At 38.8% G+C, this 22,744-nt stretch overlaps 2 protein-coding genes across 2 annotated transcripts in view; both read left to right on the top strand.

The window, feature by feature from the left end:
* The first annotated feature begins 591 nt into the window (after nt 1-591).
* On the top strand, nt 592-5,418 carry cnep1r1 (CTD nuclear envelope phosphatase 1 regulatory subunit 1). The gene is made up of 6 exons (XM_034148437.1): nt 592-704; nt 1,481-1,552; nt 1,925-1,998; nt 3,497-3,606; nt 3,782-3,836; nt 5,117-5,418. Exons 1-6 carry the CDS (start codon nt 680-682, stop codon nt 5,156-5,158), a joined length of 378 nt encoding a protein of 125 aa, XP_034004328.1. The 5' UTR covers nt 592-679; the 3' UTR covers nt 5,159-5,418.
* A 1,467-nt stretch (nt 5,419-6,885) lies between these two features.
* heatr3 (HEAT repeat containing 3) overlaps nt 6,886-22,744 on the top strand; it is a 29,804-nt gene continuing 13,945 nt past the window's right edge. Inside the window, exons 1-8 of the mRNA XM_034148449.1 lie at nt 6,886-7,163; nt 8,006-8,178; nt 10,018-10,105; nt 12,010-12,107; nt 12,424-12,533; nt 15,073-15,213; nt 16,137-16,420; nt 22,175-22,265. Of these exons, the coding sequence (XP_034004340.1) occupies nt 7,023-7,163; nt 8,006-8,178; nt 10,018-10,105; nt 12,010-12,107; nt 12,424-12,533; nt 15,073-15,213; nt 16,137-16,420; nt 22,175-22,265 (1,126 nt within the window). The 5' untranslated portion in view covers nt 6,886-7,022. The remainder of the gene's footprint in view (nt 7,164-8,005; nt 8,179-10,017; nt 10,106-12,009; nt 12,108-12,423; nt 12,534-15,072; nt 15,214-16,136; nt 16,421-22,174; nt 22,266-22,744) is intronic.

Genomic DNA, 22,744 nt, shown 5'->3' with positions numbered 1-22,744 from the left:
TGTGATGACGTATTCTTGTAGGCAAACCTGACACCTTTTTTAGAAAACCGCTCAACATTTTTATCTCTAAACTCCATGAAGCAATATCTATCATTAAATGAACTTAAATTAATCCTATCATGAAAAAAATCCCTCTATACTTTCCAAAAGTCCTGTGTTTGTGGACTCTGTACCCATTTATGCTTTATTGTTGAAGTAAATGGCTAACACATTACATCAGGAAAGACTGAGATGTTATTCTGATGATGGAGCTTTTTGCAGCTGCTTTTTATAATTAAATAACTATTGATTTTTGATACTGCATTCTATCTTTTATTCTTGTACTTGTGGTATTATTCTATTAAAGCTTGTTTCATTTTGTATTGCCTTGTATTTGAAATGTGCTGTATACATATACTTGTAATAATTGTATATATTTTATTTTCTGTTCAATTTGATTTGTAATTTTTTAGCGTATAATGAATAAACAAGTATATTTGTTGCCTATTGAAGGTCTATTGGACCAGAGGGCAGGAGGCGGGACTTCCGCTTCTTGTCCCACCCTTTATTTGATTTACACCAATCACATTAGAGCTGAGCACGCACAGCAAACGCTGATTGGCTTACGCGGCCTGTCGTTCAGCTGAGGGGGAAGCAGCGGTGCAGCCAACAGCAGGCTGCTGGGACTAAAGGCTCAGATATGAACTCCTTGGAACAGGCCGAAGGTAACCAAGACAAAAACTAAATCACATTTTTAAATTGCTGCCGATTAGGTTTAACCTCATAGCGAAAAAAAACAAAGCAAACGTCTTAAGAACGGTATACAAAGTTAGATGTAACGTTGAGTTAGCTAGCTAGTCTTCTTACGACACCTAGCATGTTTGCTAGCTCAACCTATAGCAGCTGTTTGTATTGGTGTTAACGTTAGCTAACACATGTTCTGTTATTCAGACTGTTAGCTTATATTAAGCGAGATGTAGCTTTATGGACAGCTAGGTTTCACCAACAGGAAGTGTAACAACAGTACATAACGTTTTGGATCTTTGACAGTCTTATTTTGTCACGTTATGCTCCTGTATTAGCTCAAGTTTAGCGTGGACTGGACATGCAGAAGTGGGAAGTACTCAGATCTTGTACTTTAGTAAAAGTAAAAGGGTGTCTTGTGAACTTACTCCAGGTGTAACTAAAGTCTTATTTACGTGTTGTTTATGTTTCACAAGTATCTAAAGGTATTAAATAAATGTATTGGAATACAAGTACATGGTTAACCTCTGAATTGTAGTGAGTTCGAAGTACAATGTAGAAAATGTTACGTACAGTACTTGAGTAAGTGTACATATTTACTTTACACCACTGAAAGTGACACAAATTGAGCTTTAAAGTTGAGGCTGACATTCAGTAATGTCACATGACTGAAATAAGCTGTTTTTGTGTGCCATACAGCCATGATTTTATTTCCAAATACTATGTTTTTCATTCATTGTTTCCACTTTCGTTTCAGACCTGAAGGCCTTTGAGAGGAGATTGACAGAGTATGTCTCCTGTTTGCAACCTGCAACAGGCAGGTGGAGAAGTAAGTAACTCACCTCATACCTTTTATTCATCAACATCTATTATTTAGTAAACCTTACCCCTATATGTTCTTTGCCAAAACCTTGTTTTCGATTACAATGAATGTGAAGGCACCAATGACAAGTAAACAAACATACAACTTGATGTGGATAAGGCTGGGTGATTTGGCAAAAATCTTAAAAACGCTAATTGCTTACGTCAATCATTATTTATATCACAATATAGTATGTTGTCTGGTACCTCATAAATAAATAGTCTACATGAAATAACCACGTTTTAAGCCTATTTTTGCATAAGCCTGTGTGAACTAAATACTTGACAAAAACCAAGTATTTTCTAATTTATTTAAAAACGTTCTCTTGTCTTGTTTCAGTGATTTTGATAGTAGTGTCGGTGTGTACGGCTACTGGGGCGTGGAACTGGTTAATAGACCCGGACACACAGAAGGTATGTATCAGTGGACAAAATAAAAGTGTATATAGATATTTATGGCTTAAAGTGAAGACCCATCGTAAATATACATTTGTGCTTTTATTATTGAACTATTCAGCTTACAGCATTATAGCTTTTTGTATTTCTTATAGGAAGTAAAGAATTGAGACTAAACATGTAATCATCAGTTGACTATTGTTTCTGCAGCTGTGGATTACATATCAGCAACAAATAAATAAGGTTAATCTAATCTAAATGTCAGACTACAGAGAAAGTAGAGTCAATGTCTACTGAAAGTATCAAAGAGTTTGAGGTTTAGCGCCATCATGTATTTGGTCAAATGTTGTGTTTAAATCACATTTTGCTCTTCATCATCGAGAATCAGCTTGCTTCATTCGTACAGTATGTTGCTCCAATGAATTTGGAGATGCCTCTTCCTGCTTTTAAACGCAGTCTGATGAAACATGAGGACATACTGTACTTCAAGTAAGCTCTCAGTAGAGTTACTATGCGGAAAAGCTCAATAAACAGAATGCAGGGGAATGTTTTATGCTATAACTTCCCACATTGGATGATAGGATTCAGGTTGAAAATGCTTAGACTCACTAATGGCGCATTTCCACTGCAGGGCCTCGCACGGCTTAGTACGGTATAGTTAGGCCTTGGTAGGCCAGGCTCACTTTATGCTGCGTTTCCATTACAGTTTAGGACTGGGGCAGTAACTATAGTAATGCAGTGTAGCCGGAGCTGTGACGTCATCTTCAATGCGAAACACAAAACCAACATTAGCTGTTAGCACTCAGAGCTCACAGCTCCTCATATCTGTTCAGAAACTAGACAGAAGTTAAACAAGTACAAACCACAGACTGTCTGTGTCATGGTGAATACAGTCGCTGCTTTATTTATGTCTGGATAGGCCGTTGTTGTGAGTGTGGACGGTCGGAGCATATACTGCGTTAGCTTAGCCGATCTCCATTTAGAAAACACGCATTTTAAAAGTGTTTTCTCCTGCCATCTGTCTGCAGACTTGTCAAAGCATTAATTCATGGTTTTTACTAACTGGTATCAGTATGTTGTTACTTCGGCATCATTTTGAAATGTGTATTACAATTCAATCACGGTCAAATATGTTGATTTTGTTGTAGTTGTAGCCCCCTTGCCAGCGATTCTCTCACTAGTTTAGCATATTCAGCCCGGTTGTTGGCCCGGAAAGAACCACGATTTTGGAGGGCCAGAAAAACTGTGAAAAAGTACCCGTTAGCCGGAACTACCCCTAGTGGGTAAAACGCTTAAACCGTGCTACGCGCTGCAGTGGAAATGCGCCATTACAGTACCCACAGTTAAAATAAAGATTTATTTCCTTTTATATACTTTTTTCGTGGGACCCGATACATTTTTTTAAAAGTATTAGTAAACTAAGCTTTTCTATTTTCCCTATAGATCAGATCTATAAAAGTGAAAGATGTTTTACTGACTTAATCATTTATGTTTCTTTGTTGCTCTTGTGTTGCAGGTCTCTTTTTTTTCGTCACTGTGGAATCATCCCTTCTTCACCATCAGCTGTATAACTCTTATAGCTCTCTTCTTCGCTGGCATACACAAACGAGTGGTGGCACCATCAATGTATCCTTTTGTCTGTTGCAGTTACAATAAAGTAGCATGTTCTTTTTATCAGAATTAAACTTCCAGCTCATCCAATCCCAGGATATTGCCAGAAAAGTGTTGGTTAATGAACTGAATCATCCATGTTCAAGTTTCTGTCTCACACGTTCAGATCTTTAACCTTTTGCCCTGTCAGTATTGCTGCTCGCTGTCGGACGGTTTTAGCAGAGTACAACATGTCCTGTGACGACGTGAGTTAACAAATCTCTTCTATGTTTTGACTTGTTGTCTTATATTTTTGGTCATTATAGTTATTATAAAAGGGTGTGTTAGTATAAGAGAGAGGGAGCGGCACTATGAGCGACTGTCTGATTTTAATATCCAGAAAAATCATTCTGACTTAAAGGGGACCTATCATGCAAAATGCACTTTTTGATGTCTTTTATACATAAATATGTGTCCCCGGTGTGTCGGGGAACTCACGCAGCGTCAGAAAACAAAACCCTCTCTCTTTTCCTCCGTACCCAAATCTCTAAAAACGGGGGTCCAACGGAGCTGATCCAGATTTGCGTCCGATATGACGTAATATCGGAAATGTAGGCTGGCTTCACACCCACGGCCCTATCAGAAACGGCGCTATCAGAAACAATGCCTGACTGTTTTGGATGTAATATGGTCGGTGTTTACATTAGCATCGCTAACACTCAGAGCTAACCTGTACTGGAGAGCATGTGTGTGAAGAAGCAGGAAATAAAAAGGAACTCACCTTGTGGTATAACCGGCAAGAGAGAAAGCCTTTGAGCTCCATACTGTTTCAGAAATAATCCTTGATAATCCATGATATGGCGTTTCATCACGGCAGTATTTAGTTTAGACAGTAGCTGCCGGGTCCCGCATGAGCTCAGACCCCTCCTTTTTTATTTGTTAGCGATTATTTTTAAAGCTTTATACCCCAAATCAGCACTTTTGAAACAGGAAGTGAAATAGAGGGATATGAGGCATGGCTAGAATGAGTGATCTGTTTGGTATTTTGAACAAAACACTTCATAGACATGTTTTTTATATATTTGTATATATCTGAGACCTATGCTATTGCCTAAAATGATAGGTCCACGTTTTTTACTTCATAAAATACAATATTTAAATCATATATTTAAGAGACAAAACTTGGATAATTATGAGATTACAAAATCATAAATCCCAGAATTTCTTTGAGATTAAAGTATCAAATTCACAAGAAAAAACTAATATTGTAAGATGTGGTTCCTTGACAAATAAACCCACTATTTTCCCCAAGTTATTTTTCCAATTGAGTCTCAGAAAATGTTCAAGTTGTTTCCTTGTCCAGTTGTTTCTTTTGTAGCTGTACCGTTTAAATTGCAGACAAATACTTTTATCTTGGAGATTCTGCGAGTTTTTCCGGGAATATTACCCAGCTCCTTCTTTGTTCGTTGTTTGTAATTTACTTTCGTAGTGTGCTCTGACAACATATATGTTTGCGAGTTTTAACAGCTATTTCTTCTTCTTACAGACGGGGAAACTTATACTCAAGCCACGACCGAACATCCAGTAACCTTGAGCTGGAGTGTGGCGTCCGATGTCTCTGTTTCTATCCGCTGATCACTCCGTGTCTTTAGTCCTTTCTGAGGCTCTTCATCATGCGTTTGGAGGAAAGAAGAAATTACCTGATTTTGCCTTTTAAACACTGTCGCTGTGCTGACTGCAGATGAACGCTCAGATGTGTTAATTTCTGTTTCTAATGTTGAGCATGTATTTTAATTAATTGTTTCTATTTTTAAAGTTATTTACCAAATAAATATTTCAGGTGTGAAACTGTCTCTCCCTTTTTGTTGTCATATTGCATGAAAACCCTGCGTATGTGATTTATTTGGGTTTTCAAAACCAAGAAATGTTTTGATGCTGCTGCAGTTTTTATGGATGTAAAGGTGCATGCTGCAAATATGGATAAGATAAGATCAGACTTTACTGTCCCAGAAGAAATGTATATTTGATATATGCAGTATCTGCTGTTAAATACATAACATATTAAGTGCATTCCTACAATAGAGGCACAGACTAACAATCGCAGCAACAATGGTAATATCTTTTAATTTAATTGGTCTAATTCACATGTGTCAAACTCAAGGCCCGGATTTAATTTCGGCCCGCAGGATAATTTCGAATTACTATTAGATCTGGCCCGCCGGTATATTGCACCTTCACTCAATCCTGAGGGTCTCCTCAGCTCAGAGCCTGACCCCAAACATTGATGAACTTGCACCCAAGATGAGATGCCAAGTATCTGAACTAGCATCACAGAGCAGCACACTGAGTTTCAATGGATGTTTCCTTCTGCACTTTTTTTCTTGCGACAACAGGGCATGTTTGTTTTTTGCTTTGAGGGGAATTGTTTTTTTGAAGCTGTTGTTGGCCTGTGGAAAAATGTAATCATAAGAAATGACTCTGGAAAAGCTGCAGATAGAGCCATAAGAAATGAATGCAACTGATTATTTAATGTTTAATGTTGTTTTTAAAGGCAATGATTTAAGCTTTGTTAGTTCCAGGTTTAATATGTGCAATAAGTTAATTTCAATACGTTTTGCAATAAACATTGAACCAGTCCGGCCCTCGACTAGTACCAATGTTTTAATTTTGGCCCACTGTGTATTTGAGTTTGACACCACTGTATAATTGGTTATGTATTGAATGAGATATATGATGGGACCCCCTTGTGAATTAATTGTTCGAGTTTTATACTAATAAATACATTTAAACAAAACAATGACAACATGTTTTTTAACATTTGTATTTATTTTTATTGAGGTTTAATCCTAATTATTAAATGTAAATAATAGCATAACTTAAAATATACTGATTTTAATGTTTACCTTTATTTGAATTGGTTTTAATTCTTATAAATACATTCTGAATAATAGAATGACATAAGATATAGGGATTTTTTTTATTTTGGTTTTAATATTTTATTAAAACCAAAATAAATAAAACCATTTATTTTGGTTTTATCCTAATAAATACATTATGAACAATATAATTACGTTAAATGTATTTAATTTAAATATTTAAAAAAACATTTGTACTATTATTATTCATCTTACTTTTATGAACTGCGTTATATCATTATAATTTATTATCATTATTATTATTATTGTTATAATTATTAAGATTTTCATTATTATTATTATTATAGAATCACCTGTTGCTATGGATTTACGTTTGCAATGTTGCGTAGGGTTGGTTTTTGTTTTTGCGACATCTTCTCAGCTTTCTGTTAGCAACAACCACTTCACGGCACATCTTCCACATGGCCTCCACCAGGCTGTAACTGTAGTTTGTGTTTGATATTGTGTCTCTAAATTACCAACAAGTGGGACTGAAACAACATTATATACGCAGGTCGTGCTCTCACAAGGACTGAAATGGGTAAAAGTAAAACCACGAAGTTTAAACGTCCGCAGTTCAACGCGGTCGGGCTGCCGGTGAACGCGGTGCAGGAGGCGGGGGAAGAGGCAGAGGATCCCGGGGAGGACGACTGTCCAGCTGCGGAGCTCCTGGAGAAAGTATGACCATTCATATAACACTACAATTACTCTCTGCTTATCAGTTTCTTAATGTTTAATCATTGCATTGTGGACATGCATGCAGACACTTCAGTAACACATCAAACAGGGAGGGAGTCCTTCATGGGTTTAACTCAAATGCTTGTAGTAAAGGTATATTATATAAGGTTTGGTTTATATTTTAAATGTTTACAATCAGAATTCATGTTCTCGTCCTACGAAGGGGAAATACACGTTGTTACAGTAAAGTATACATGGGACGAAGATAATAGAACACTATTATATAAAAAGGTAAGTACAAGTACAGTACTTGAGTAAATGTACTTAGTTACTTCCCACCTCTTGAAATAACTGTTTGTTCAGCTGTTTAGTTATGTTACATCCTTGCATGGTTGTCACTTGTCATGCATGCAGACCTTTCAGTAAAACAGGGAGGGAATCCTTCATGGGCTTAACTCAAATACTTTTAGTAAACATGTATTACATCAGCTTTGGTTTATATTTTAAGGTTGATACTGTTAAAACATGTGTGTGCTGTTTCCATCTACCAAAATAGACACTAGAGTTTAAAAAGAAAAAAAGCATCAGAACTACAATTTTGCAAATGTAAAAAAAAAAGTGTATAACCAAGATTTTCTGAAAACAAAACAAATGATATGATATTAAAATATATTTTTTCCAAAAGCAAGCTTTCATTTTCTGATAGATTACACTCGTGTGATTTCCCTCTTAAGACTCACATTTAGGCTTTTGTTGTAAAGTTGTTACACATTTTTGCTGAGAACTTAACATTTTTTCGTCTAAATAAACGTATGTTAATCTTTTGAAACATGTGTCCCCAGCTGCAGAGTTCCAATGCAGATGTGAGGGAGTTTGCGTGTGCCAGCATCTCCCGGGTGGTGCAGCAGAGCCAGAGCATCCCGGGCTTCCTGCAGCGGGACGCCGTGCGGCGCCTCGGCCCCATGCTGCTGGACCGCAGCATGGCTGTGAGGGAGACGGCCGCCGGGGCACTCAGGTGAGGAGGGGAGGATGTTAGGAACAACCACAACAACAACCTGAGGCTCGGACACAACAGACAGAAAGCAAATAACTAGCAGCGACAGCAGAAGCGTTTGCAGGAAGATTTTGTGTCCCAGACAAAAGGGAGTGGTTCCAGTCAATTTAAAAAAAATGTTTTTTTATTACTATTGAGCTTATTAACAATTTAATGAAAAGAAAGACAACATCAGAATCAGAATCAGAATACCTTTATTAGTCCCTCAGAGGGGACATTTACATTGTTACAGCAGAAAAAGAGCCAAAGACAGCTTAATGTTACCTACAGTAAGAAGCATGCATACAAAAGTATTAAATATAAAAAAAGAAATTATAATAAAAAAAGTTACACATTTTACAAAAAAACACATCCTGTAACAGTTCTGAGGATTTAGCAGCCAGGTTTATATTGCACAGTTTTTAAAGGCATATATATATATATATTGCACATAGTTGGGGCAGAGTTCCCGTTAGCCGGTAATTACCGGACTATGACCGGTAAAATATGCTGAAGACCAGCAAATCTAAATCTCTCCGGTCAAAATGTCCGGTCAAAATAATTTTCCCTTAGCGCAATACCGCATCAGTTGCGCCACTTATGTGACAGACAAGAAGAGTATGTGACAGACAAAAATAGTCAATTCTAATGTCTAACATTTAATGTGGAGAAAGAGTGTCCTGTATGGGTTGATTGTGCGTTGATCTGTTGGTAATGCCTCGGGGTTCCGGTGGGCATGTAAACAAATGCATAATGCTGCGCTATACTTTGTGGCCTCACCCGGGTGCATAGCGACGCTTATTGTTTAGGTGTCTTTTAATAAGCAGGTAGTCATATCATTAGCTAGAACTAGCTAGATCTGATCGATATGGACATAAATGCGAGTAAAGTCTAATCTGACGGGAGAGAGAGATCAGCTGCTGCTGACGAGTCGACACGCAGCTCTGCATGATCCCCTGCAGCGGTGAGCGGAACAAAACACACACTTCAGGTTAGAACATCACACGTAGCTATTTTAATTACCTCTCAAACTACCTAAACTAGTTATAGATATGTTTAGTTTTACTGTCGGGTCACTCATTACTGGATCCGCGAGCTGCATGATACTGACGGGCTGTCAGGAGAGGGAGAGAGAGCGCTCCGTTTATTATTCCCGTGTTATAAGTTACTGTACACTTTTGAATAATGTAGTTAATCTACTAGAATTAGTTTGTTTAATATCGAATCATATCAATTTGTTTAAAAGCTCAATAAATAACAAAGAAGACCTTTGACCGGCACTTTTCTACTTTTGTCCGGAAGATTTCAACTTTAACGGACATGTTGACCGGCAAAAAAATATTCTAACGGGAACTCTGAGTTGGGGAGGATGTTAGGGAACAGGGCCAACAACAACAACAACAACAACCTGAGGCTCGGACACAACAGACAGACAGCAAATAACCAGCAGCGACAGCAGAAGCGTTTCTGTGTTTGAAGATATTTAATAGTGGTTACTTTTTGTCTCTATCTATACCGTTACTGCTCTAACAATGTAAAATCCCCCCTCTGTGGGACGGATAAAAGGATTTCAGATCCTGATTCACAGACATCTCTTGTTTTTGTATCAGAGAGCGTCCTGTCTCCTGTCCTCCAGTTGACCTCAAGTCAGAACGATTTCCCTGGATATTTAAATCAGACGCTCGCTCATCGTACCGCCCCCAGCTCTCCCTCTCCCTCTCTCTCTTACACCAACACACACGCCTGAACACAAACAGCCAACTCTCCCCCTGAACCACGAGTGTGTGTGTCTCTCTGAGTGTGTGTGTCTCTCCCTGACAGGAATCTGAGTGCATGCGGCGGTCAGGAGGTGTGTGAGGACATGGTGAAGCACGACGTCATGACTCCTCTGACAGCGCTGCTCCGAGAGGTGAGACGCTGCTTCAGCTCTTCTCCTCCTCCTCCTCCTCCTCAGCAGCTGTTGCCGCCATATACTCAGCACATGGGGTTTATTTTTTTAGTTTCTAAGTGAGAATTTCTGCACCCACACTCGCACTTATTGACCAGCGTTGGACTCAAAATCTTCAACGGCTTTATTTGTCCTTTGCACAATAGCTACAGGCTCGTTCTGTCTATGAAAATCTTCTCCCAGCAATGCAACATACAATTTACTTTTTTTTTAAAAGTGCAATTAAACAGTGCAATAGACACAATTATGCAAATAAGTTGCAGGAATGAGATAAAAAGATAGAACAAAATGATAGAATAATCTGATAGTGTCTGATAGGTCTGTCTTAAAGCGTGTAGTTTACATTTTGACAGGGATGCTTTTACATTTTTCAACCTCAGCTCCTATAATAAGTCTATACTATTGTGAATCAATGTGTATGCTACCATTGCAGTACAAAAACATTGCTATTTAATATCAGACTTTAAAATGAAAGCCCTTGCTTCAATTTGTATTGAATTTTTTACCAGATTGTCAAACATATAGTGCCATTTCTTTCATGTTTGCGATATGGAGAAAATGACATGCAATTCTTTTTGGTTTCCACTAGGGGCGTTGCAGCTCTGTATTTTAAATGCAGTGCATCAACATCTTTGCTGTTGCTTACCATTGACATACCCCAGACTGAAATTCCCCATAGCATTTAATATACAGAAAATAATTAAATATTTCAGTTTTTTTAATTTTAACTGTTAAATGATGAGAACAATTCATATTTGTTGGTTATGATCAGAACTGATGTTGGTACAAACAATGATTTACTCAATTAAGGTTGTATATGTGACGTATAGTAATCATAGATAACACGGCAGGGTCTGTTACAGTTTGTTTTCATCTGATTTCAATTAAACAAAGTCTTGTCTTTCAGAATATTAAACTTGTTTCGGCAAATTCAGATGATAAATACAACTTTGAAGCTTGTGACGGAATAATTACAAGCGGAGAACGGAGTAACTTAACGTCACAGCAGGCATTTCTCGTGACTGTTTTCCCCGGGAAACAAACACAATACACACAAACGCAAAATTACACAAACACACACACACACACACACACACACACACACACACACACACCCCCGAGCTTCCCCCAGACCAGTAATCCAAACGAAAATATCTTCCCTCCGTACTACTTTGATCATTTATTAGCCGCTAATAATCAATCAGATCGATGGATTCCAGAGAAGAAGAAACTTTGAAGGCCTTTTTCTCAAAATGATGACTCGGTGACAGTCATTATATAATGTGACATAATTTGCTTAATATTTGGAGTACAAAAACAATCCTGATATCATTAGAAAGCTAGGAATCTCCTCTTTCCAACAGTGGATACAACTCAAAATGTGTCTTCTGGTCGATGCAACTGATTTCGATAGAGCAGGTCACATATAATATTCAAATATCAATGATACATTTAATCATTGTAGTTGCCAATCCTTGACAATGGCCCACCAAAAATCCCCAAAGCATTTAATATGAAGAAATTAAATAATTGTTGTGTTTTCTGTAATTAAAAACAACAACAGTAGCAAAGTAAACACACATCTAAAGGGATAAATTGTGGTATTAATGATCAGTATCAACGTTAGTGACAATATTGAAGCTCTGTTAAATTAAAAACAATATTACCATATGATTGTAAGGCAACACTTTTGTCCTCTCCGTACATCAGAGCACAAGACTTAAATATGAGATCCCTACACTATTATAATGACCTATATTTTCATCATGAAGCGTTAACACTTTGTACATGTGAGGATGATCGATGAAGCTGTTTGACCCGTGGTTTGGTTGTGATCTGCAGCACAGACTTTGTTTTCTTTTCAGAGCTGTGCAGGATTTGAGAGCGCTGCTGTGCTGAAAGAGAAGAAGAATGCAGCGGAGGACGTGGCCAACGAGGCCGTCAACCTTTTGTGGAATCTGTGGTAAGACAAGGGGTTGTGTTTTTAACCTTTTGTTTATCAAGGGAGGTTTTACCGAGCATGCACAATGGCCTTTTTCTTTTTGACGGGCTACAACTATAGCTGCATGCAGAATCTCCCCCGGGAGCTGCACTATACTTTTTTTTCTACCCCAGGCCAGAACATTGCATTTTTAGTTCATCTTATAGTCACAATCCAGCTTTTTGACACACATTTACTGCCATTATCTATCATTATTCAAACAAATATAATACATTATGTCTCATTTCTCATTTCTTACCCATCTTATGTCTATTTTTCCTCGTGTTGTTTTTTCTAGTGAGAGCAGCAGCCAGTCTCTGTCTGTCTTCAACAAAGCGGGTCTCCTGGACATGGTGGTGCAGTGTCTGGAGACACACCAACACAACATGGAGCTGGCCATATCTGCGGGTATGTCTCATTAATGTACCGTTCATTTGTAGTCATAATTGATTTATAAAGGTGTGCGCCGAAGTTATTGTTTTGGCCGCACTTGGAAGCTTTTTGACCTCCCCCTGGATCCATCTAGTTCTGATTTGTTCCATAATTGTTTTGTCATATGGATGGCTTTGTTGTCATTTTATGATGTTGTTTATTCTGTACACACAACATCTTTTGCATGTCTATCCGTCCTTGGAGAGGGATCCCTCCTCAGTTGCTCTTTTTAAGGTTTTATCCATTTTCTCCCCCATTGATTGGGTCTTTTTAGGGTCTTTTCTTCCTTGTGTGCTCCATGGGTCTTAGGATGTGGTTCATTCTGCAAATCCAACTGAGACATTTGTAAATACTGATATTAGGCTATTTTAATAACATTTGATTGATTGACATCCTACTTGGGCAAGATGTGTTAGTCATGAGGAACCTCAACTTTTATCCAAATATCACAAAAGGACATAAAGTCACTGTTAGGGATGGGTATCGTTAAGGTTTTAACGGTACTACTACTCTTATCGATACCGCTTATCGATCCGGTCCTTTAACGGTACTCTTATCGGTTATTTTGAAGAAGAAAAAAAGGTAAATTAACTAAACAAAATAAATTAAATACATAATATTTCACATCAAAAGAAACAACAGTGTAAAACACTGTTGTTTCTTTTGATGGTATTAAATAATGTGATGACAGAATTGTAAACAGAATAGCTGACACTTTAACAAAATAAATAACTCAGTTACCTCTAATCATTAACCCATGTTTGTATAATTTAGTTAACTCCGTGTGTTGCTGCTAGCATACAAAACACCTGACGTGGAAAAGTTACTCGTGGATGTGGCTACAGAGCTACTAGAAAGACAGTCGAACCCGGTGCATTTCTCCGTCTGAATGTGGTGCACTTTTGCTAAATGTTTAGACAAATTGCTCGTGTTACCGCCCTTACATGCTAAACTCTTATTGCACTTTTGGCAACGAGCATTGTCCACATCGAGACGGGTAAAGTTTAACCACGCCTCGGAGCGCTTAGTTCTCTCCGCCATCTCCGTGTGTGTTGCTGCATGTAGTAGCTGCGTGTGTGTAAACTGCCCCGCCCCCTCGCACACAGACGGGGGAGAGAGATCTCTCGTCTGGATTGGAAAGATCGAAAATACATCATAGACGCATTTGTTTGTCTTTTTGCATCTTAGAAACGGAGTTGGCGACACTAAAACACAATAATGTTTGTGTAGCAATAATACACATGACATTTTTAAATGTCTCCAGTACCGATAAAAAGACCGATAACGTCGGAGCTTAACGGTACCACGGTCTTTTCAGCTCCGGGGCCCGTTTAATACCGGGGCTCGGTACCCATCCCTAGTCACTGTACAGGTTCATAAAGTGCACATACCTCCAAGCTGTACTGACATTTAGATCAATTTAAAGGTTCCCTGTGGAGATTTTGACCTCTAATGGTGCTATTTAGCACTTGTTTTTATGTGTTGGCCCCCTTGTGTCTTGTGCACGGACTAGAGGACGCATACATGTGGGTGATGCAACACACCTTCTCTTTCCTGTGATAGACAGCAGGCCACAATGCGGCAAAGAAACGCAGCAGTGCAGACTAATGGGTAGTAAACATGTATGTAAGCAGGGCCTGGCTCAACATGCTTTAAAGACATACAGAGACTCATGCAAAAACAAATACAAAAGTCCTCAGTACAAATTCCTTTCTCTCTGCCACACATTGCACATGATATTATTTATAGACGTTATGCAAAATGTGGTAAAACATGTTGTTGTAATGACAGAGTGTGAAAGCAGCTTCCTCTCCCAGCACTGTGATGTGAGGCAGCAATGACTGGAGACGTGTGAACGGTCATTGACATCAAAACATTACAAATGTATTATAATAGCCATTACTGTGCAGACACTGGGCTTCGACACGCAAATACATATTAATACCATTGAGCCTCATTCACCAACAACTCTCATTTACCGTTAAATTAGACTCTGACGTTCTCCAATCTGTTCTTATTTGGGATCTGTTCTAAGGTAAAAACTGTTATATACTTCAAATGTGAAATAGCAGCCCACACCTCTTTTTATCTTTAGTGGTTTTATATCTATTACTGATGCTCGTTTGGTTTTTACTATCTGAAGGTTTTCAAATGATTGGAGTCAGTGCTGCACACCTTTTTGAGGCGTCCTTAAATAAAAATGTCTTAACTTAAACTCTTAACTAAATGCATTACCATTGTATTTGTATTGTCAGGGCATTTACTTAGTAATCATGATCAGCTTACACACAATTTCAATGTACAAAGACAATGGGATTTATCATTGTAAGAACACATGTCTGGCAATTCTGCAGTTTAGATACATGCCATAAAACACATTTTAGAATAACCTTCGGAAGAAATTAGTCCCATTGTTAGTAGGCAAGGTCCATGGCGAGTCTGACCTCAAACTGAATGTGTTTCTGTAGTGTACTAAAACACTTGGTAACTCTGTCCTCTTTCTCTATGTGTCCAGCCCACTGTCTGCACACGGTGACGGAGGATAACCCCGAGCTGCTGCGGAGCATCAACAGCGCCGTGCTGAGAGTCGTGGAGAGCGTGCTGCTGACGCCTGAGAGAGACATGGCTCACACACTGCTCAGGACCCTGGCTGCAGGTACCACATCTCTGAGTATTAGTGAAGAAATGAATAGTATCAATAGTCCACATGACACCTTAGTAAATTAAATCAGTGTTGGAAAGTACATTTACTCGAGTACTGTACTCAAGCACACATTTGAGGTATTTGTGCTTCATTTGAGTATTGTCTTTCAGTGCCACTTCAGACTAATACCCTGATAATGTTTGAAGGGAAATATTGTTCTTTTAACTTAACTTCCTTGTTTTTTCTGATACAAATGTAGTTAGTTGTTACTTTAAATCCCGTCTTAAAACCCACCTTTTCTCCTTAGCATTCGTAAACAAGTAGATTGTTGCTTTTATTTGCTTTCTGTGGTCTATTGTTTTTACTATATGCTTGTTTTTATTTTTATTTTGTAATTGTTACGTTTATTCTGGTTTGTTTTGTGTTCGTATCTTTTATGTGATTTTATACTTATTTTTATGTTTTGTGAGCTGAGCTGTGTGATTTTATATGTTATGTATCTCTCTGTGCAGCACTTTGGTCTGGAGGTTTTAAAGTGCTATGTAAATAAAATTGGATTGGATTTTAAATTCCGATTTTTAAACACAACACTTAGTACAACTTTCTAAAATATGATCCTTTGATGTAGATTAAACTATTCAACATTATATTGTTGTATGTTAAACAATGAGTGGGTATATTTTTCTAAGTATTTAGTAAAGTAATAGTCTAGCAAAGTTAAGTGAAAGTAAAAAAATTAACATTTCACATTTCCAGCTTCTTGAATGGGAAGATTTGCTGCTTTTTCATTTGTAATATATTTTAGAGTTTTGTTCTGCCACGAGTAGTTCTACCTAATACTTGAAGTACATTTTCCTGATATTTATCCTTTTGTGGATTTCTATATTTCCTGATAACCCTGTAATGCCTCCTCTCTCTCCCCTGCTGTGTCTCAGGCACTCTATGGAACCTGAAGAGCAGTCTACCGTCGGCCCGTCAGGCTCAGGCTCTGAACGCCGTGGTCTCCACTCTCTCTCAGAGCCTCGATCTGGACGCAGGAACGCTGATCCCTGAGCTGAGAGAAGCAGAGGAGCTCCATCAGAGGAACACCGATGCTGCACCCGAGAGCGAGCAGCAGGCTGCCGGAGGAGAGGAGGAGGAGATGATCGAGGAGGAGGAGGAGCCTAAACACACGAAGAACGGGATAGCTGCAGACAACGACTTCTCCGACCTTTTACCTGTAAGTAGTGACTCTAACATTGTTCTCTATTGTTGGGAAAACACTGAATGTACTCTTCTAATATCAGAGTCCACATGACAACAAAGGTATCCCAACTGTAGCTGTGTACATGACAGGATGTATGATTACCTAGAAGAGCATCAGGACTGTTTTAGGCATATGATAGCTATGTGATTAACATGATGATTCAGCCTCTATGGAGAGAGACATATGACAAGCATGATCATTTCTGACGTGGAGCTAATCTGAACTAAACATTGAATACGGCTTTGAACCGGTATTCCATATAGTTCTCTATGTGATGCTATTTGTTTATATGCTATTCCTCTTCATGCATACATTTTTATTATAAGGAAATAAACAAGAACATCCACGAAAGACAAATAAAATACCAGAATATGCAAGACAATCCTAAAGTTAAATAAGGAGTTTAACCCCCGGATCAAACGTAATGTATTGTTTCAGGAAAGATCATGGAGTCCAGATTTCAAGTTCAAGGACACCAGTTCAATTTGTAACAACTTTGCATAACATTTGATTAAGCTGACAATAAATGTTATCTTTAAAGTAAATACAAATTAAGAAAAATAAAGAATCCTGCAAGTACATTCACTTTAAATAGGTTAAAGGTCCCATGTCATGCTTTTCCGGTTATTACCCGTCCCCTTGTTATGAAGGTTTTTCTGCATGTAAACGGTCTGCAAAGTCACAAACCCTCAAAGTACACCCTGTAGCGAATAAAACTCTAACACAGAAAAGACCTGTCTATGCTGCCCCAGAACGCCTCGTTGGGGATTTCTCTTTTTCCATTGTTTACTTCATGGGTACAGTGACGTATTTCGGGTATAGTTACGTCTGCGGAGCCGTTACGTTTGGACCAATCTGCGGACTTCCTCACACACACACACTTGGCGGGACGTTGCGAGGCTCGCTGCTGCGAGGAGCGGGACAGTGTGAGCTGGCTCACTGGTGTGGGGTCGGCGAGACACAGCGAAACCATCCTGAACACACACACAAACTCCCAGCCAGGCTGCGGGTGTGTGTGTGTTTCGGGCTGGGTTTCGCTGTGTCTCGCTGTCTCGCAGACGGCCACTGGGCTCACAGGGTGGGGGGGGGCAGGAGCTCCAACAAGCCGTTTAGGACAGAGAGTGAATACACGTACTATACAGAGATGCTGTATGAGAAACCAATGTGAGTTTGGAAAATTGCACAATATAAATCTATTCTAGTAGACCTCAACAATGGAATTATGATCAGTAGAAATGGCCATGACATGGGACCTTTAACCATTTTAAGTGTTGTTGTTTTTTAAATTGACATATTTGACAAAAACAAATGACTAAGGTTCTTGATAAGCAGTTTTTTTATTTCTGGAAATATACGATGTGGCGGGAACTGACGTCTGTGTTTGTGGCGACAAAGCAGTTATTTTTAAGGGTCCAGTTTACGCCCGGTGAAAAGGTGTCGTATGCGTCATCCTGAAAAGTTATCTGCACTGACAGATGAAGACAAAATCTAAACTCCATCAAATATATTATTCTGTGCAGAGTAGATGAGAAAAAAGTCAAACTACACCAAAAGCAAAATAACACACCTCATTGTTTAATCCAATGTGTCTGTGTCACTTTGAAATGATTCCTGATAATCCATCTTCATATTTACTAGTTTGAGCCTAGGTTTCAGTTTTCAGAGCATAACATTGCTTTCGACTGCGTGCACATAGCTTTCACTTCTCAATGGTAACGTGTGTGTATGTGGAACTTCCCCTTCGATTCTATTGGCTCTAACGGTTCAAAAGAGGTGTCAATCATCAAAATCGACCAATGGGTTCCAGAGAAACGGCAAATGACCCCAGAAGTGTTTTTTTTGTTGCTAAACCTCTCTAAAAAGGTCAAATGTCACTTGTTTTGCATCAATCTTGATACAGGGTACTTATTATATGTTATAGTTTGGATTCCTAAAGCTTTTAGTCTACTATCCCATCATTCAAGGGTGGTTTTCACTATAAGTAATGGTTTGTTTTTGGACGGACACTATAATTTACATTTTTGTACTATGTTCAATCTGAATTTACTTTAAAATAAAAGAATCTACATCCAACTCACAGGTTTATCATTGCTTTGAGAAAAAAGATTATTCATTTTCCCCTTTTAGAAGTGAAGTTATAGTCATTAGTTCTGGGAATGTCATTTTCGAGCCTGAGGCCTGAAAAACAGGCTCAGGGCTCAACTGGTTAATGAATCTTTATCTTATTTTATGTTTAATATCTTGTATAAGTTCCCCTCTTAATTGTGTTGCATGTATAATGGTTAGAGTGCACGATGGGAAGTAAACAAGACGAGGTGTGCATGGGATGTGATGCAGCCGTTACACAACACAGGAGGCCTGTGATTGGCTCATTCAGTGCCAGAGGAAGGGTATTTTGGATTCATTCATGATTTTATTAATCTTTTTGCAATTTATACTTTTGCTACCTTTTCCGTACCTTCAACGTTTAGGACTAGTTTCTACATCCATTTATTTTCTTACTTTTACAACGACTTCTCCGACCTTTTACCTGTAAGTAGTGACTCTAACATTGTTCTCTATTGTTGGGAAAACACTGAATGTACTCTTCTAATATCAGAGTACACATGACAACAAAGGTATCCCAACTGTAGCTGTGTACATGACAGGATGTATGATTACCTAGAAGAGCATCAGGACTGTTTTAGGCATATGATAGCTATGTGATTAACATGATGATTCAGCCTCTATGGAGATAGACATATGACAAGCATGATCATTTCTGACGTGGAGCTAATCTGAACTAAACATTGAATACGGCTTTGAACCGGTATTCCATATAGTTCTCTATGTGATGCTATTTGTTTATATCCTATTCCTCTTCATGCATACATTTTTATTATAAGGAAATAAACAAGAACATCCACGAAAGACAAATAAAATACCAGAATATGCAAGACAATCCTAAAGTTAAATAAGGAGTTTAACCCCCGGATCAAACATAATGTATTGTTTCAGGAAAGATCATGGAGTCCAGATTTCAAGTTCAAGGACACCAGTTCAATTTGTAACAACTTTGCATAACATTTGATTAAGCTGACAATAAATGTTATCTTTAAAGTAAATACAAATTAAGAAAAATAAAGAATCCTGCAAGTACATTCACTTTAAATAGGTTAAAGGTCCCATGTCATGCTTTTCCGGTTATTACCCGTCCCCTTGTTATGAAGGTTTTTCTGCATGTAAACGGTCTGCAAAGTCACAAACCCTCAAAGTACACCCTGTAGCGAATAAAACTCTAACACAGAAAAGACCTGTCTATGCTGCCCCAGAACGCCTCGTTGGAGATTTCTCTTTTTCCATTGTTTACTTCATGGGTACAGTGACGTATTTCGGGTATAGTTACGTCTGCGGAGCCGTTACGTTTGGACCAATCTGCGGACTTCCTCACACACACACACTTGGCGGGACGTTGCGAGGCTCGCTGCTGCGAGGAGCGGGACAGTGTGAGCTGGCTCACTGGTGTGGGGTCGGCGAGACACAGCGAAACCATCCTGAACACACACACAAACTCCCAGCCAGGCTGCGGGTGTGTGTGTGTTTTCGGGCTGGGTTTCGCTGTGTCTCGCTGTCTCGCAGACGGCCACTGGGCTCACAGGGAGGGGGGGGGGCAGGAGCTCCAACAAGCCGTTTAGGACAGAGAGTGAACACACATACTATACAGAGATGCTGTATGAGAAACCAATGTGAGTTTGGAAAATTGCACAATATAAATCTATTTTAGTAGACCTCAACAATGGAATTATGATCAGTAGAAATGGCCATGACATGGGACCTTTAACCATTTTAAGTGTTGTTGTTTTTTAAATTGACATATTTGACAAAAACAAATGACTAAGGTTCTTGATAAGCAGTTTTTTTATTTCTGGAAATATACGATGTGGCGGGAACTGACGTCTGTGTTTGTGGCGACAAAGCAGTTATTTTTAAGGGTCCAGTTTACGCCCGGTGAAAAGGTGTCTTATGCGTCATCCTGAAAAGTTATCTGCACTGACAGATAAAGACAAAATCTAAACTCCATCAAATATATTATTCTGTGCAGAGTAGATGAGAAAAAAGTAAAACTACACCAAAAGCAAAATAACACACCTCATTGTTTAATCCAATGTGTCTGTGTCACTTTGAAATGATTCCTGATAATCCATCTTCATATTTACTAGTTTGAGCCTAGGTTTCAGTTTTCAGAGCATAACATTGCTTTCGACTGCGTGCACATAGCTTTCACTTCTCAATGGTAACGTGTGTGTATGTGGAACTTCCCCTTCGATTCTATTGGCTCTAACGGTTCAAAAGAGGTGTCAATCATCAAAATCGACCAATGGGTTCCAGAGAAACGGCAAATTACCCCAAATGACCCCAGAAGTGTTTTTTTTGTTGCTAAACCTCTCTAAAAAGGTCAAATGTCACTTGTTTTGCATCAATCTTGATACAGGGTACTTATTATATGTTATAGTTTGGATTCCTAAAGCTTTTAGTCTACTATCCCATCATTCAAGGGTGGTTTTCACTATAAGTAATGGTTTATTTTTGGACGGACACTATAATTTACATTTTTGTACTATGTTCAATCTGAATTTACTTTAAAATAAAAGAATCTACATCCAACTCACAGGTTTATCATTGCTTTGAGAAAAAAGATTATTCATTTTCCCCTTTTAGAAGTGAAGTTATAGTCATTTGTTCTGGGAATGTCATTTTCGAGCCTGAGGCCTGAAAAACAGGCTCGGGGCTTAACAGGTTAATGAATCTTTATCTTATTTTATGTTTAATATCTTGTATAAGTTCCCCTCTTAATTGTGTTGTATGTATAATGGTTAAGTGCATGATGGGAAGTAAACAAGACGAGGTGTGCATGGGATGTGATGCAGCCGTTACACAACACAGGAGGCCTGTGATTGGCTCATTCAGTGCCAGAGGAAGGGTATTTTGGATTCATTCATGATTTTATTAATCTTTATGCAATTTATACTTTTGCTACCTTTTCCGTACCTTCAACGTTTAGGACTAGTTTCTACATCCATTTATTTTCTTACTTTTATTTCCAAAGTGCAGTCGAAAAGTGTCATACATGACTTAATGTCCAAAAATGATTTACCAATTGCTCTATAAGGAGTTTACCCCGGTTTTAATTTCTGTAAATATAAAGAACGTGAACTGACGTCTGTGTTTGTGGCGACAAAGCAGTTATTTTTGTTTACGGCAGGTGAAAAGGTTTCGTATGAGTCATCCTGAAAAGTTATCTGCACTGACAGAGCAGACAGACTGTAGGGTTTTGGGGGGGGGGGAGACTTTAGGGTTCAGCTGGGGGCTCCAGGCTCTCTGACGTCCCCCAGACTCGACCTCTGTGAGACAGAGCTGTCCCAGCCAGAGCCCTGAGACCAGGGCTGACATGATGGGGACGACGAAAATCCCCTGTTATACTTTTATTATACATGCTGAGTGTTTTTTCACAAGAGAAGTTATTTAAAAGATATTACTGATACGCAGTTATAGAACACATTTCTGCTCTTTCTCTGACACCCCGATGCAGGTTTCCCTTCCCTTGCGTCACAGTTATAAAAAAAAAAGGACATGACTGTGTTTGAGTTAATCTGTAGAGAGATAGATCTCTTCCTTCAGACTGGGAGCTAGCGATGCTAACGATGCTAACGATGAGTGTTTTGATGCTGACTTTCTCTCTTGTTCCAGAGGCAGCAGGCGGAGCTGAGGGAGGCGACGGCGCTGCTGACGGCCCAGCAGACGTCTTTAGAGATCATCGTCAACATGTGCTGCTCTGACGGTGAGTGAGACACAGCACTGACCCCCCCCCCCCCCTCATTATCCTGTCCCTGCTGAGGATATCATAACGAGGGAAGTGTTCATCCGAGTGCTGGGCGGTATATCGACTCTGCAAGATATATATCGATATATTTTTATTAGACAATTACACAATGGAATTCTGGGTAATCAGAAACAGGTTTATTACCAGGTAAGTTTACACATACGAGGAATTTGACTTGATGTCATGGTGCATACATAACGAATAAGTAAGGGATAATGTGCAGCGAGGCGGGTGTTCTTTTCCCCATAATGACCAAGTCGCTGCACATGCTTTTATAGATTTAGAAAATGTTTTTATTGATTTAAAAAATAGTAGGCTATTATTGATTTAAAATTACATGCATCCGCTAAGAAAAATAGTCCGTTGTTACCATTTGAACTATAGCAACGGCAGGAACTGCTTGATAGCGTTTTTGCGGACCTTTTTGATTACAGATT

Source organism: Trematomus bernacchii, unplaced genomic scaffold, assembly GCF_902827165.1.
Source record: "Trematomus bernacchii unplaced genomic scaffold, fTreBer1.1, whole genome shotgun sequence".
NCBI classification, from domain to species: Eukaryota; Metazoa; Chordata; class Actinopteri; order Perciformes; family Nototheniidae; genus Trematomus; species Trematomus bernacchii.
Note: the sequence above shows the minus strand (reverse complement) of the source record. Positions and strands in the feature narration are given on the sequence as shown.

Coding starts and splice junctions, on each gene's coding strand:
- cnep1r1 (XM_034148437.1), top strand. CDS start 680: ATGAACTCCTTGGAACAGGCCGAAG. Junction 3,607..3,781: donor CGAGTGGTGGCACCATCAAT/GTATCCTTTTGT, acceptor TTGCCCTGTCAG/TATTGCTGCTCGCTGTCGGA. Junction 3,837..5,116: donor ACAACATGTCCTGTGACGAC/GTGAGTTAACAA, acceptor TTCTTCTTACAG/ACGGGGAAACTTATACTCAA.